Raw genomic sequence first — 17,662 nt, 5'->3', positions numbered from 1 at the left:
TATTTTTGGACTTACCTTCTATGTTGAAACTAGTAAGCAAGTGGCATAGTCTTCACTTATCAGCGCAAATAATTAAAATAATTTAAAATTCCTTATATAATGTTAAATATATTAATTTCAAAGTACACTAATTGACTGAATTGCTCAAATGACGTCTTTGTGAAAATCCTACCAATTCTAGAATTCAAATTGTCGTATGATGATTGAAATCATACTTTTCATCACGCAACCGCCTATTTGTTTTCCCTTAACATGTCATGTTTGATAGGGTTTGTTACTCTGTCAGTATCTGTTCATTCCTAATTTTGAACATACTGCCATCACCTTTTACCAGATTCACCCACTACCAATATCAGTTAGTGGTCCGCAATGACATGGGCTTTACTTCAGGAGAGATTGTCTCTGCGGTCACCATGGCTGGAATCCCTCTCCAAGGTCCGTCTCTGTCTGCATATGCTGTAAACCACACAGCGCTTTACGCCAACTGGACGCCACCATGTAAGAATAACCCTAACGTAAACATTACAATCCATTACGCTTTCTCGCTCTAAACGAGGGACGTCTTATTAATTCAGTTTAATTGTAGTTATCCTTTCTACTAAGTCAGTCAAACCATATCAATATTTAAATTATTGGGTGTCATTGACAACTCCAGTTTCTGGGTATGATGACCATTAGGCTTTTTTGAGTCATTGATGACGACAAAGCCTGTGTCCGATTATTATTATTAAATTATATGAGCAGCTCTTTTATCGTGCTTTTGTACCTAATGTTGTGTGTAGTCTCTGGGCAAAACCCAATATGATTACAAAGCAGAAATAAATGATTGAATTATCATTTTCACCAAGTTCTCTTTCCTCAGCATTGCACAGCCTGCAAGGTGAAGTGGAGTCATATTTTCTCACAATTGTCTCTGCTAATTCGAGACAAAACCTGGTCTTTCCCAAGAAAATACTCTCCACCGTCGTGACTGAACTCTGGCCTCGGACCACCCACACCGTGTCATTACACGTGTCTAATGGTGCACATAATACAACAAAGTCGATCGTTAATGTAACTACGCTGGATGGAGGTATGTGAATTTATCCACGTTGATTGATAATAAATAATGCTCTCAAGACTTAATTATTCGTTTGCATGTGTTTGTATGTTAAAGTTATGCTGTTTACAAGTGTTAATGTGAGTGGTACTATTGCATGGAGTGTGTAAATTCAATACACTTTTGCTAAGTGTCTCTGTTAATGTGCATTTCACTGTGTCTCAGTGCTTCACGGGAGATGTTAAATACATGTAGCCAGGCATGAAATCAATACAGAGTGTGCATGCGAGGCAGATTTAAGGTGTTGTAAAAAGCTTGTCAGCAGCGCAAAGCCATACATAACACACAAAGTACACAACCAACCATACAACAAACATGGCAATCCAGCTACTATTACGCTTGCTTTCTGTCAAGGTTATGGTCTATACATTTGAGAAGAACAATCAATAAAATTACGTTTACCAACACCCTTCTTTAGTATTGGGGTCTTGGTCAGTGGTTTAGAACTAGTACACAGAATAACACTGACACAGTTTTTCTCTCATATTGGTGTAATATGCATTCATTAGTTTTCCGTTTTGTTTATCCTCACCAGGGTCGAGGGGGTGCTGGAGCCTATCCCAGCCAACTTTGGGAAGTAGGTGGGCAACTTGGAGCTTGGTTTATGATAACATTGAGAAATGTTGTGTGAAGATGTTAGAAATGATGTTTCAGTATTCTGTCCTTTATTTGACTAGACTTATTCTGATGATCAAGTCTCATACTTTTGCACATGCTAATCGTCAGAACCAGATGGAATGTCCGCCCCAGAAGTGGTTCCAGTTAACAGCAGCACTGTCCGTGTTCTCTGGTCACCTCCGCTACAACCCAATGGAGTCATTACTGGTTACCAGGTTTACGTCGATGACCGCTTACACGTCAGCGTAGACAACACTTCGGGGTCCTACCTGCTCAAGCAATTGTTGCCTTTAACGGTTTACAGCATTCAGGTAAAAATACTGACACAAAAGGAGTGCAATTTGCATTTCTTCATGTGATTGTGTAAATTTCAGGTGGAGGTTTGCACTGTATATGCATGCGCCCGAAGTAACATCACTGAGACGACGACTGTGGAGGATGTACCGGCTGACATGGCCCCACCACGTGTGGAAGTACTCAGTTCAAGGTGGTGTTAGTATATTTTAAGTTGAAAGAGTTTGACTGAAGTAGAGCCACACATCACCTTCTTCTTCACCATTTTTGTCTGCGCTCAGGGTTGTCAAGTTGGAATGGTCGCCTCCCAACCGACCAAACGGCATTATGAAGGGTTATGAGGTCTTAAGACGGACCTTTGGTCCATGTGTCTCTTGGTCAATGGGAATCTCGCCCTATGTATGGAAAAAGTCAGAAAATGGAAGTAACAACATTTTAAGATGCTCCTACTTGCAGTGTCCATCTGCTCATCGCATGTGTGGGACATCATGCTTCCACCCTGACCAACAGGTGATTTAATCATGTTTTATTTTGCCTTGTTTTTCTTTTTTAAGCAAGTCCATTCAGTCAGTCCCTTTTTCAGAAGTTTCAGCTCCAATGGAACAGCCCAGAAGACACTGTAGTTAAATTAATTTTGCAATTATTTTTTTACCAGATTTGCTGCAATGGGACTTTGTACCACAAACTTCAGCATCATTACTGTTGTGCAGGAAACTATCTGAACTTTACCAATTCCACCAATCCAGTCTGCTGCAACGGTAATCTCTTGCCACGTCTCCCACACCACCATTGCTGCGGAGGATACTACATTCACCTAAAATCTGGTGAGTGTCTTCTAAGGGATTTGTTCTTTTCTACTTTTGTCTTCACAGCAATTCCCTTCATCCGACCTTGTCTTTCTAGATGAATATTGCTGCCCCGACCACTCGCAGGGCCGTGTCTCAGTAGGGCCGGGGGACAGCTGCTGCGGGGGCGCTCCCTACGCCACCACAGGCGGACAGCTGTGCTGCAGTGGTCGCCTCCACGACGGCTACGGAGCTCAGTGTTGCGGAGGCTACATTGTAGATGAAAAGCTGGTCTGCTGCGGTGGTGCTAACCAGGGACAAGTGCATGCCTACATTCCAGGTGGGAAAAAGTTGTTGTCTATACAAGTGTTTCTTTCTGTGCTGACCCACAACAGAAATGCTCCCTCTGTATTTTTAATTGAACTTGGAAAGGGGGGGGGGGGAGTAGAGTAGGGAAAATGACAGAAAAGAATTGAGCGTCGCGGGTAGAGGTAGACACATGGTGCAGGAACGCGGGGTCATTTCCCTTTCTTTCCTCCTGTGGCGTCCCAAAGCACCCGGAAAGCATGGCACAGATGGGACGGTGTGTGTGTGCGTTTGGGTATGTAAATGTGTGTGTGTGGTATAGGTGAATGTGTGTGTCATTGGACATCTTCGTCATGGCAGATGATGATGAAACACACTCTGGATGGCTCAGTTGAGGGTATTGCCAAGAACGCAGCAGGAGAAATAACACACACATTCTCGCACCCTGACAGCGCAGACAATTTCAGCCACATAGATATTACCCAAGTGCGCACACATAGAGTCAACAGGGTGCGCTCTGTGGGGTTCACTTAACGTTGAGTGCCAGAGACAGTCACATGGATTCTATTCATCACAAATGAACAATGGCCCCATATGTGCAGGCCTGTGGTTCTTTACGAGCATGGAAAATGTTGAATTGTCACTTTTTTTTAGGTTTTCAAACCTTTGTCATTTTCGCTCACACTTTTCACAGCTTATTGTCTTTGTAAATCACATTTTTAAAGTTAGATGCTGTATTTTGTTGGATTTTAAACACCAAGTTTGCTTATTTATGTTTTCACTTGCTCAACCCTCCCCTTCTATCCTTTGGCCTTTGGTTCCTCCGCCCTCATCTAACCATCTTTTCTTCCTACTCTCTCCCCTCCCTCTCGATTTCCAGCAACTCATCCGTCATTAGCGTTAGCTTCCCCATTGAGAGCATATGGTATGATGGATCGTGGAGCTAGTGGCGTTAGCAAGGCTAAGGGCTATTTGCCGGGTGCGGCTTGGTGTGGGGGTGGCTGGGGCCCGCAATGGGACTTCGACCCCAAACGTCTGCTTCAAGACACTCCCAAACATAAGATAAACGGCCATAAACAAGTTGTATCACCAATTCACTGTAATAAATAAATAATAATTTCAGTCTTTTTTTAAGAATAGCTTATAAAATTGTAATATGAGATGTATTATAATAGTAAGTCACACAAATAATATATAATAAAAGAATAACAGGCTAAAGACGGGAAATATCTGACGGAAAAGTTTGGGAATGTGTCCCATATTACAAAGAATCCGATATTTTGAAATGTAATGCTGAATAAAAAAAAACAAAGTGAAGTCTTCAAAAGCTATTTAAAATTATGTATGAAAATATTCCCGGCTGATTGCCAATCCAAGCCACAAAAGTGCAAGAGAAGAACTTGATGGGGCACATTTAAGGAGGAGTGAAGGGTATCCCATTGTGCCCAGCTGATAGACTAGGTTAGGCTGATGTGATTACGGGGTCCCTGAAGTGCGATCTATCACACATTACCGTCCACACTGTCAACAACCATACAGACGCGCTGCAGGGGAACGCCAATGCCAGGAGACAGCCGTCTGGCAACAGATACGCTGGCCTGCATGCACATGTGCACACACAGAGATGCTCAATACTGGGAAATGCAGGATTGTGAATTAGACTTACAGGCATCCATTTCTTATCTTTCCTCACAATGTTTCTTTGTTAATGTTTATACAAGTTGTCCAAAATATTTTTGTTATACTGTGCCGTCCGTGCAAGTTCAAGACCAACTTTTAACATCTTCATCTTCCCCCTGAGTTTGGATTCTAAATGTCCCGGTGAGATGATGTTTTAAGACACATTAGTGGGGTCTTTGGCCTCCCATTGCTCCTTGACTCCCACCCTCAAAGTATTCACCGCAGCGTGAGCGCTACTAATCATTTCCCTTTCCCAATTACACTTAATGCTTTACGCTCATAAGCTGACCCTTCAGCCCCCACCTTACCCATTTCTCAGTGTGTTCATGCCACCATAAATTAACCCCCCCCTGCCAAGTTCACGTCTTCCCCTTTCCAAAAATTGTAAGCATTTCTTTAACTCCTTCACCGACTCCCTTCCTTCCTCTCTCCCTTTCCTTCTTCCGTCCCAGCCCAGCAGGCCCCATCCAAACGTTCAAGGACGAATCTGAATATCCCTTTTCACCGTTTAAGTGTTAAAAGCCTGGCGGTGGCGGGGTGTTATCTTAACGCGCCTTGCCGTGCCATCATCAGAGCGTGTGATGAAAATGGCTGTGATGATGCGAAAAGAAGAAAAAAAGAGGAGGGGAGAAAAAGTAATAATCAAATATGTTTTTCAAGGGCACACTGGCCATTTGCTGGGGGGGAAATTATCCTAGTAGTTAAGCTTGCTCAGTCTGAGCCGAGTAGAGTTGGGAAAGCAGATGCAAGCATCTGCATGCATGCTTCTATATACTTTGACTATTTGTTTCTGCATCTTTGGAATATGTTGAAATAGTTTCATGCTACTTTATGCCCAGAAATCAACTTTTTTTTAATTATCCTTAGTGCCAAAAGACACAAATTTGAATGAATGCATCAGTTGGTGTGTGTACCCACGCCTGCCTGCCTGCCTGCCTGCCTATGCAAATCATTGCCAAAATCCCCCTCATCATTGATGGGTAGCAAAGGGCCAACAGTAGTGGATTCCAAACAGCGGCGTCTGGCTGATTTCTTTTAAGATAAAGTGCTCTTTGAACACGGGGAGACATTTCTCTCTCTGTTAATGTACTTATGATGATGAATTTTCTATTGCATGGGGTTTAATGGCTGCTGATGATAAATCCAGAGGTTGTCAGCTGGAATTGCAGTTGAGGACACTAAACCCGGTATTTTTGGTCTGGTTCGCCCCTTTTAGTTTCACTTATTTTTATATTTTTTTCTTTTAGAAAAGTGTAAATCATAACGAAGACTTTTTTGATATTTAAACATTGAGTCTATTGTAAATCACAATAATATTTCATACTTGGAGTCTGCTGTTCATTAGAATAGAAAATAATGTGGAAAGCCGGTTTTGTGAAGTTAACATGATAAAAAGTTAACAGGCAATGAGAAATGATAGCATCACTTATCTGTGATGACCTTTTTAAATCTATCAAATAATGTTTTGCACTAGTTTGTTTCTATATTTTCTCACCTGCTCCACCAAAGCCATTGTAATATATTCAGGTATATTTTAAAGTGTTTGATTTGTTCAAAGTTGTAGAGGGGTTTTAGTCTCTAAGAGAGCCCGGATAACCCTAATCCACAACACACATTTTTATCAGTAGTTCATTGGCTGGGCTAAATATTGACTTATCATTAAGCGGAATGACTGAAACCCTAATAATAATTTGCGTTGTCTAAGCACCTTGTGTTGATGCAGCGCTCCCGACGCTGTTAATGAATGTATGCAAATCCAACGTAAACCTGAAGATTAGGGCCCAAGCGTTCTGCGATGCAACAGAGAAAACAAGAGGTGTGTGTGATAAATCGTTGTCAACATCAACACAAATACACACAATGCGGAGGACAAAGCACAAGCTGTATGTTAAAATGATAACACAGATAATGCTTGCAAAAGGCTGGGATTGGATTTTTGTTTAAATGAGTACAATATGAAACTGCAGTTTAGAAGCGCAATAGACAAAGAGTGGTTGCCTACATACTGTATGTACTGATGAGATCTGCTGTGTTTTAGGTCGTGTCCTGCAAAAATACAATATTTGCATCGATTTAATGCCCTTTAGTTAATATTACATTTTAAATGAAACTTCTAGATTTCACACCTAGGCCTGCATCAAAGATGTTTCTTTCCTTGTCAAATACAGAGAAAGAAAACATCCTTTTTATTTGGAAAAATAATAGCTGTCTTCATTTTTTTGTTTATTAAAATAGGTAAATAAAAATATTTACTCATTGATGAAATATAATGTATCTAAAATAATTGGAATATTTAAAACAAATTATAAATATTTTTAGATTACATACTATTTCCCCCCTTTTAATCAAAAATTAAATTGAAAAATTTGAATGAAAACTATCAAATATTCCCCATATTTTAACATTGTCTATAGATATACGATGTCAAAGTTTTAGTTAATTCATTGAATTATTAAGTAGTTGCCAATTAGTCAATTCATCTTAGAATTGGCAGACATAATGGCCTTTTCAACAAAACTTACTTTGATGAGGCCTTTGGTACAGATACAGACAAAAAAAAAGAATTTTTAAAATCGAATATCATCCTCTCAAGTAGAAAGAATACACATACTTTCTAATAAAAAAACCTTTACATCCTGAAAAGACATGCTTACTTGCTTGTCAAATTAGGCCCAAATTGGAAAATGTTGCAGTAATGTCAAATAGTAAGTGCATGCACAGATTGAGTTTTGGTCAGCAGTACTAGCTTGGTTGTTTATGACAGTACTTTGCACTATGGAACAGAAATACTATCTTCAATTTTGATGAAGTTATGACATGTTTTTCTTACATATCCAATGCCCTTCATAAGGTTTGCATAATTTTCCCTTATGCTGACCTTCTTGTAGGAACCTGATTGTTTTGTTCAGCTACCTTTATGATACATATACTATCAATCAGAGGATGCCCAGTCAGATACATCACACACCTTGGAGGCTATAAATTTCCTAGTTAGTCTAATGATTATGTGCCCCCCTGTTGATATCTGGCAATAGGTCCATAGTCACTCCATGACAGCGTTGAGAAGAAAGGCGGGAGTAAAGGTGAGGATGGCGAGGGGACAAGCGATGAGTATAGAAAAGCTATTTGGAAAAGTGTTGAGCTGTTTATTTGCCCGTCATTGAAGCTGAAGTAAGGCGCTGAGGGAATTGGCCGGCGAGCCTCTGCTCTGCAACAGCTGCCGCCGATAAGTGAGTTACCGGCCGTCACACTGCCTTTATGTCACACAATCACAAACGCGGCCCCGCATATTGTGCTGTCACACAAGCAAGCAAGGGTTACAATACACGCCGATGCGGCAAGAGACCGGAGATTCTTTACCTGATCGTTTGCGGTAATACAGTGGCTTTGAAGGATTTCGTTGGCATAAGGCGTTAACATTGATGGAGGAACTCGGAGAAGAATTGTAATGTTAAAAGTTGTATTATGATGACAATTAAGTAGTATTTTGTAAAACAAAATTAAAATCATATCAAAAATTGCTACATTACAAAATTAAGGGTATTTTATGGTCACATGGACGTTTGGTTACACTGGTTTCATTTTTGGGTGACGTAAAGTCTGAAAACAAAATTGTTTTTTGCGTAATATTAGGAAATGGAAGTAGTGTGGGGGACAAAAAGTTGTAAAATTGCAGGATTAAAATTTGTCTAGTATTTTTTCATTAACTGGAAGTTGTTCAGGTCCACAGACTTCAACTTTTGGCAATGTAAGACTGATGTAAAAGAAAATATATATTGAAATACATTTTTTGGAGTGTAAAATTTTGATGACAATTGCTTTATTTTGTTAATATATATTCAGAGTCTCAAATTTTGAGATTTTCAAGTGGTGGTTTACCTTGAGATATAATTTCAACGGAAAAAGTTCACTTCAGCTCAAAAAGACTGTGTAAAAATGACATTAGACATGAAGTTATTTATCATGCTGCAACTAGCTGCGGTCCCATTAGAGGACAAGACCCTGACACAAAGCAATGACTTTAATGTGTTTAATGTCTGCTGTCAAATAAAATGAGCTTCGCAGCTGGAGGCGGACGACGCCACGGATCAGCATGTCATCAACTGTTAGGATACACTTCCTAAATACCTCATGAAGGTTGCATTATTTTAACCAGAAGCTGTATAATCACCAAAGACCCAGAGGCCAGAGGTTCTTATAGTTTTACCCAGCCTGATTTCGAATGAGAAGCTTTCCACTATCTGAATCTGGTTGAAATACAATTTGTCCTTGTTTCCCTAAGCACAGGAATAGATCATTTAAGTCGTTCTGTGCTTTGCTCATTTCAATTTCCAATGCATCCTCACAGCAGGTGACTTGCTGACTCAGTCTTATAGCAGGACAATATTATGGCCCTAATCCACTGAAAGGCCAAAGCATGACAATCCCTTCAGATAAGCTGTGTTGATGTCTCACTAACCTGATTGCCTCAACCTGCGTAATTACTAGGGCCACGGGAGAGATGCTTTACCATCTTTCAGCTCTCTTTGACTTTTGTTTCACCCTCACATCCACGACCTCACCTTTAGCGAATGTGCAGCAATGTCACACTTGTTTTTCCTGCAAAAAAAGTCATGTTAAAATTGTTTGGATTCATATTCATCATGAAAAAAATGGGAACATTTTAGCAATTAATATGCCTTACATTTGAGAGAACTGTTATCTGCTTCTAATGTTGACTTCTCAACTAAGTACTGTATAGAGTAGTGGTTCTTGATTGGTTTTGTGAGCAAGCAGTTCAGATATGCTGGGATTTAACACTGAAAAACTTGGTCTCACTTCTTCTAGGGGCTTTTCAATTTCCTTTAACTGCTAACAAATATTGTTGTGTTATTGTATAAATAATATGTCTGTATTTCTGTGAATGCAGGTTTTTCCTGCTGCGGTCAAGATTACATCAACTCCTCTACATCTCTTTGCTGTGTGGGCGGTGATGGAGTTCCAACAATGCATCCGTTGGGCAACACAACAGTTAAACTCCAGTGCTGTGGGTCAAAGGTTATTCTTCAAGAACAAGAATGCTGCAGCGGCGTTGGTTTTGATCCTCAACGGCACGTGTGTGCCAGCAGGCCTACGCCAGGCCTTTCCATTGAGGTTTGTGATGTATTTTTGTTCCACAAAAAATCATCTCTGGTGCGTAAAAGTCTTGCATTCGTCTGGGCGATGGCTGGACCAACAGTCCATCCCAGTTAGAGGAGAAATAGTCTCCTGAAGTTGGAGGCCGGTCCAGCTTCCATTCATCATTTCAGGTCATTGGTGTCAGTTGGTTCTTAAGTCAGCATGACACGCAGACACACTATGGCGAGTGCACAAGAGGACAAAGGGTAGCAACCCATTAGCTCTAATGATGTCATTAAGGTCCTCGTATCACATACCTCACTCAAACGTACCCCTTGCTGAACTGAAGTAGCAAAGGTTTTTGGACACTTGGTTATTACGCATGTGATACAAGTAAACAATGGATTGAATGTTTAAATTTTAGCAGATTTTACAATTCTGGGGAGAACTTCTGTCTTGTATTGGGGAATAATTGTGAGGTTCAAAATCAATGGGTTTTGACCCGTTAAAGGCCTGAGGTCACAATCTCAGCCCTGTTTGGGTGGGTTCTTCAACTCAAACCGTATCCTAAAAAGCCCTTAATAGACCTTCCATAGTGCACTCGGAGAACAAAATGGTCTTCTTCAGGGAAAGGAATGTCTAAATTCAATAAGCCGTCTCTTTTTCTTCAGACTTTCTGTTTGCAGGGCACTGTGTGTCCTGTGTCCGCCTCCTTAACGGCGTACTGTGGTTCCTGTGACATTGACCCATCCACAACCGCCTGCACATGGGTCCTGTCTGCACATCCTGACACTCCCTCCGTTACATCCTCGCCTACAATCCACGCCACATCTCAAGTACTCATCCCAGCATCCTCCTCACACAACAACATCAGTCATCTGCAAAATGGCAATGGCAGTGATGAGGGGAGTTTTTGCCCATCCCACGAAGAAGTGATATACAGTGGTAATGCCAGAAAATTCACATACACAGGTACTGTACTTTATCAGTTTGTGTCAATAGCAATTTGCTATTATTGTCCTTTTTATTGTACATTTTGAACCTCAACCAAAAGACAATTTGAGTGTTTTCTAATTTTTAGTCAGCTGGGTTGGGACACTTGTTTTCGGGGTAGAGTTGGGGTAGTGTGCGATTGATTTAAAGGTGACCATGTACAGAAATTTTATTTTTTCCACTGTTTTAAGCGTAAAATTGGTCAACAAGCCGAAAATAAAATTAAAATAATCATAAAAACCTAGCCCATTGGCACACCCACTCCCTAACACTTATCAGAGAATAGTTGAAATTTAAACAATACATTTTACAATTCGATCAAGTCAGCCACATATTCACGATAATCAAACTGTTAGCATGAGCAAGCAAAAAGGACCAACCAAAATAGCCTGAAATGGGATATTTTCCTCTCATTTAAAAAAAGATGGGCAAAATCTGCAAAAAACATTTTGCTTCATTGTGTCGCTTTGTCTGTTTGTGCTTGTGTGCATGAAGTGGTTAAGATAAGTTTCTAGGCGATGCTGTGACACCATCTGGGCAGAGGCACATAAAGCTGTCACCACCCGCCATACACCAGATGTTGCCCATGCTCACATACACACACACTAGCTATCATGCTATACTTCCTCAAGGTAAAAGCATGAACTACTGTATCCCCACACACCAGAAGAAAGCAGTGCTATAAATATGCACATGCCATTGTCACATCTTAATCAAATACATAAATAGATTTGAGGCCAGTGTATGTTTATAGTGTTACACCTTTTTGTTCCATTTGCATGTTCATGTCACTGCATGTGTGTTTTTTGCAGGCTAGGCTTTCACAGTAGTAAAGACAATAGTCCCAGATTGGTGCTTAAAACATGCTTTCATTTACAGCAGCAGTCCCTTAGCCCTCTTAAAAGGCATGTCACATATGTGTATGAGAGTGGGCAAGTACATTGGTATTTATATGTACTTCTCTTGTATGTGTGCCCCAGCAGAAGGGCTATAACAAGGCCCCAGTCACTGACTCGCGTTTACTGCTTGTCGACCAGTGCATTTACTATTTGTTATGCGATCATGTAATGTCTGCTGCTGTTGGCGACACTCCCTTAGTGGTTTACACAAATTGAACTGCTGTTATTTTAACCTCATAATATTTAGAGCCAGCACATTAAAACGCTCTCACTATTATACTTTAGCACACAATAGGTCTGGTTATGCTAGATTTTTTTGGTACTGTCATTATAGTGTAGTTTTCAATCTGTAATACTGTATTAGATCATATTTAGCATGATTTCTAGTAGTTTTTTTCATAATTAGCCACATGAGAAGGACATTTCAATCAATGTATTCAAGATATGAAATGCTGCTTTATACCACTAGTGACTGTATTCGGAAAACATTAACCATAACGCAATGAGTTGATTAAGAAGGAATTGGGTGAGAAATTCTGAAATCTGAAAATTTGATCCCCACCATAGTTTACACCACTGAAAATTATGAAAACTTAGTATGGCTTGACAATTGGGGGAAACTCAGATTAACTTGGCACATTTTATTTGTTCGCAAACATCACGGAAAACTCAGAATTTATCAAACTTATCAAGTTTTGGATTTACCCATCCTTGGGTGCGATTTCCAGTCCGTTAAATGCACTCTGCCAATGTGATCAAACAATTATATGCAGCTATAAACAAGCATAGACAACCTTTATACCAGCAGGAACCAGATTCTGTGTTCCAGAGATGAAAATGCTTTTTAATATTGCATTCATTGCACTTTCTATAGATTTGAATTTGGAGCCCTTCACCACATACGAGTACAAAGTGACAGGCTGGAACAGCTTCAGCCGAGCCTCCAGTAATGTTAGCCTAGTGACCACCGCTGGAGAGAAACCATGGGGAGTGCTTCCCCCTCGATGGAGACGCCTTGGTGAACGGAATGACACCATTCAGTGGCACTGGCAAGCCCCTGCTAGACCTAATGGTATGCGTCATGCAGATAATTGGCACCATTATCATTTAAGTAGGCTTCTATTGATCGCGTTTAACTTTTCTGACATTGTTTTCTCTTTCTGTCAGGCATCATAAGCCACTATGTGATACTGCGTGATGGACAAGAGCGTTACCGTGGTGATGAGAAGAGTTTCACAGACATGGGATTGATCACCCCTTTCCAGGAATTCAGTTACCAGTTACGCGCTTGCAACAGTGCTGGATGTACTGATAGCAGAAAGGTAAGACTGTGTTTTGGTCGATAAATTTGTGCCATGTAATTAGTAGAATCCTCATTTTGACCTTGCTATACTCAAAAATAGGGTTCATGTATGTTATTTGAAAGTTTGGTTCTATTAGGGTAGGTTTTTTCCAGTTTATGGGTCTTTTGCCGTTTTCGTGTCAGAACATCATGCTGCTCCTGAGCTCTCTCTCTCTCGGTATGTGAATCTGTGGATTTGCTGAGTCCACCTGATGTTTGTGATAGCATCCATAATAGCTTCACACAGTAACTCCCCTTTGCTATCTCTCGAGCTGTAGCTGAGCTGATATCAACACAACAATTAATTTCGCCGGCTTAGCGCAGATGAAAGCTCCTGTTGAAAAGTGTCTGTCTTGCTTTTATAGCTGATTGGACGTGTATTATTGTTTGGCAATAAGTTATGTAAAAGGGCCCGTGCGTGACCAGGAGGGGTGGAAGGAGTAGAACGATGGTTCTTGGGAACATTTGGGAATGTTAACTTTGTTTTCTAGGTGAATTAAAGGCAAATTTATGTTGACAATAAATGTAGAATTTGAAGAATAATAACATTAATGGACACATAAGCACCATAGGTTAAGCAACATGTTTCATTAATCCATTGTCCAGTATTTTAGGATTGACATTTTAAGTCAACAGTAAATTAATGAGTGCAAATATTTATTTATTTATTGTGAATGTATTGGAGTGATGTAGTTTTGCAAATGTCAACCTTGCTATATTCACGAATGCTGTCACCTTCAGCATGAACACGATTATCAAGACACCACAAATGGGATTCACCTTAATTGCAGTCTTAGCACATGCATTTTAGGGGTTCAGAAAATGAAATAACAGCATGTTTCCAAAACAACATAATAATGCAATATTCTTCGAAACATCAACATGAATAATAACCATTCCACTACTACATACAGAAACCTATTCTAACCCCCCAGGCATAATATGTCCGCCCTTTATCCACCCCCAGTAAGCAAGCAAGCTCAGTTAAACCATCTAAATCTTTGGCCACCACACACACAGACACACACACACAGACACACACACACACACACACACACACACACACACACGCACGCACTCAAACAAAACTTGAAACCCAACACAGAGTCCCAGCAGAGAGTGAAAAGGGAGTGACTTGGATTAGTTTGTACACCAGTGAAAATTGGCCAAACAGTCCCAATTATGGAACAAGGTGGGCTAACCCAATACACCACTGCAATTACCTGGCATCGGCACACACGGCCGAACGCCGACCAGCAGACACGCAGAAAAAAAAACACACACACACACACAAGTGCACACCTATCGCGAAAACAGAAGGTGCTGATCTAATACGGTTGGTCACTTAGAGAGGTTGGAAGAGCGATTGGTCCACCTTTGTCTTCAGATGCTCTTGTCCTGTTGCCTCTGCTATTTGTCTGCTGTCTTTCCTGTGATGAGAACGTCAGCCTCTGCCATCTGTTGTCCTCACGTTTGCTGCTTTTTCTCCTCTCTCATTCATGCCCTGTCCACTATCGGAACTCTTGTGTCTGTCTCTGTGGTGACCATCATTCTTTACATTGGTTTTAATTTCATTGTATTTCTTTTTTTTACCCAGCACCTATTTATACTAACAATTATACAGTAAAAATATCTAAAAACAAGGCCATTCAAGCAAATTGGTACCATTTGCTTGCAGTATTTCTCTCAAGGTGAGCTTTCGATTATTTTAGTTTTTACCATGAAAATAATTAATATAACTCATCATGTGAACTAGTCAAAATGTGTATTTTTGACTAGGCATATTAATTATTGAGGCCAGTTAAGTCACCATTCAGATTGTTGTTGTTCTTCTTGTGGACACTGGTATTGTGTTAACCACATGTTGACAAAATAATAAATGACAGAGCTTGGGTCAGATTTTGACCAGTCAGTGTTGATATGTTATCAGAGACCAAAAACTGAATTAAGTACTGGACATAAACTAAATGAGGCAAAATTCAGTAGAACAAATTGATCATGTTCTCAATTTGTTTAAGTAAGAGGGTTTGAAAATACATACACAACCAAAAATTGGTAATACAAATGTAAAAAAAAAGTGATTTAAATCATTGTATTTCAGGGTAATGTCTAAATTAAGAAGGAGTGAAAAGCATGAGTTGTGTAAAAGATTAGAATTAAAAAATAATTAAAATTCATCTGTTAAACTATAAATCATGATGCTTTTTTTAAAGCATTTATTTTACTGTTATTTTTATAGCCTCAGTACATTTTATTTCTTTGGTTGCCAATTCCTCACCAATCAATGCTTAAATGGGTCAACACATTTCCATCATATATTTCAAGAGCTTTACATCCAGTTTCATCACAATGTTAAGACTTTATTACGACTTTTTTTCCCACCTCGCTTCTACCTATGTGTGTTTGTGGGTGAGCGCCCGAGCGTCTCTTTAGCCATAGTAGCAGTGTTCTAATTGCATAGCATTGTGCGGGACAGGTGGGGGAAGCGTCCGTGACAGTCTATTAAGGCAGGATATCCCCGTTGCCGTGAGCAGCAGATTGCTCAGCGACTCTACGCTCTCACTTTCCTCCGCCGGTCGTGACTGCATCATCCTTTGCAGGCCTAAAAAGAAGCCGTTCATTTTTCCTGTACGACTGACCTACTGTATATTAATCCTTTACAGTGGGCCCATTTAACAAATGTATTTGTCATTGAACACACTAGATTCCCAAGCCATTTTAACTGGGAACTATAAATCCTCCCAGTTAAAATAGATTGAACGTCTTGTGTCGTCAATGGCCCTCCCATTTTACATGAACTGGACGTCAAACAAGCTAAAAAAATGATCAAAAAATTTTAAAAGGCTTTTTGGCACTACAATTAGTGTGCATTTTTTCGTATTGATTAAAAAAATATATAAAAACAATGGAATTAAAATGCAGTAATCATTCATAATGAACTTTTTATTAAATGTTATTATTGGGATAGAGTTCTTTTTTGTTATTATGCAACTACCAAAAATAATCAATTGCCCTAATAAAGGTTATGATTAATTTCGATGTTTCGTTTGCATAGCTGTCCATCCCATTAATAAGTTTATCTTGTTGTATACTTAAAAGTACTTTTTTGGAACAGTATTTTGTCAACATATATGTCACCTTGTGATGCGTTCAGTTTTATTAACATATATATGTACATCACATCATCTGAGCACCAACTGTACACGCACATGTTAATCAAAAATGTGTATATTTTCTTTGCCACATGCATGTCCCGTGCTCAGATGGTGGCAGTTACAGTTCAAGGAGTCCCAGAGGGGGTGCAGTCTCCAGCGATAAGAGCTTTGAGCCCCTTCTCTCTTCACATGAGCTGGGTCCGACCCGCAAGTCCCAACGGAAGAGTGCAGTGGTATCACCTGAACCAGACCGGTGTTGGCACCATATGTACACAAACACAAGCACCCGGGAATTATACGGCGACTGGTAAGAAACAGTTAATCATATTCTTGCCGTTCATTTTATGTTATTTTTTTACGGTTTGGCTTGTTTTGCTGCTTTTCTGTCACTTCCTTCCTTGATCATCATCCTTTTGTAGCCACCCTCTCACCAATTTGTTTTCTTTAGCCTCTTTTCCTACCTTCACCTTGCCCCCCGCAAAAACAAACTTCCCCCCTCTCGTCACTCCCCTTAATACTCTTCCATCTTCCCTTCTTTCCTTTGTCATCTCAAAACCGTCTCCTTGTCCGTCAACTCCTCCCCTCCCCAGTCCTCCCTCTCCCCTCTATTATATTTGCCATGCATTTATGTATGTCTGCTTCTTTGCCAAAAGCCATCTAATGACTGAATATACATCTGATTTCCGCCACAATCTTGCACAACCTCTTACAACAACCCGACTATATATGAACACAAAGCTCGAACGAACAAAAACGCAGTAACACAATCCGGAAATAACACTCAACTCTTGATGAACATGGAGAAAAGCTTTATACGGGAGAAAAATGCTTGAACACTTTAGTCATTCATTCATTTTCCTAACCGCCCGGGGTGCTGGAGCCTATCCTAGCTAAATATGGCCACCGAGCAGGGGAAACCCTGAATCGATGGCCAGCTATTTAGGCAATTTAGTTCAAAGCAGGCTATCATGCATGTTTTGAGGATGTGAGGGAGAAACCGGAGTACCCGGAGAAAACCCACGCAAGCCCGGGGAGGACATGCAAATTCCACATAGTGATGCCTAACCTCAGAACTGTGAGAGCGAGGCGCTAAGCACTCGGCCATCAGGTCAACCTCTTCAGTCATGTAAACTGAATTCATAAAGTCATGGCCACATTTTAAAATTAACTTTTAAAAGTTAAACTTTCTCACCAAAGCTCTGTGCAAGCATCAGCTTTCCCGGCAGTCACCACTCTATTCCCATGGTGATTGTTCAGGGTGTGTGTTATTTTATTTGTTGGGAAGGGTGTTGCATTTGGGCGTGTGTGAAGCAAAGCCAATATTTCAAAATCATCCACAGTTAAAAAGCATTTTCTTCATTTCTCGTTGCATAGAAAAAGTGGCATTTTCACGT

General features: G+C 40.2%; 1 protein-coding gene across 1 annotated transcript in view; it reads left to right on the top strand.

Annotated features, from left to right (window-relative positions):
* The window catches only part of ush2a (Usher syndrome 2A (autosomal recessive, mild)), a 130,180-nt gene that overhangs the window by 77,631 nt on the left and 34,887 nt on the right, over nt 1-17,662 (top strand). The window contains exons 56-67 of the mRNA XM_077713040.1: nt 335-498; nt 863-1,072; nt 1,826-2,028; nt 2,092-2,204; nt 2,293-2,521; nt 2,667-2,835; nt 2,915-3,136; nt 9,692-9,915; nt 10,551-10,851; nt 12,646-12,843; nt 12,939-13,093; nt 16,377-16,575. Coding sequence (XP_077569166.1) covers nt 335-498; nt 863-1,072; nt 1,826-2,028; nt 2,092-2,204; nt 2,293-2,521; nt 2,667-2,835; nt 2,915-3,136; nt 9,692-9,915; nt 10,551-10,851; nt 12,646-12,843; nt 12,939-13,093; nt 16,377-16,575 — 2,387 coding nt within the window. The remainder of the gene's footprint in view (nt 1-334; nt 499-862; nt 1,073-1,825; nt 2,029-2,091; nt 2,205-2,292; nt 2,522-2,666; nt 2,836-2,914; nt 3,137-9,691; nt 9,916-10,550; nt 10,852-12,645; nt 12,844-12,938; nt 13,094-16,376; nt 16,576-17,662) is intronic.

This window comes from Stigmatopora nigra, chromosome 3 (genome assembly GCF_051989575.1).
Source record: "Stigmatopora nigra isolate UIUO_SnigA chromosome 3, RoL_Snig_1.1, whole genome shotgun sequence".
Lineage (NCBI taxonomy): Eukaryota > Metazoa > Chordata > Actinopteri > Syngnathiformes > Syngnathidae > Stigmatopora > Stigmatopora nigra.
This window is presented reverse-complemented; position numbering and strand designations above follow the sequence as displayed.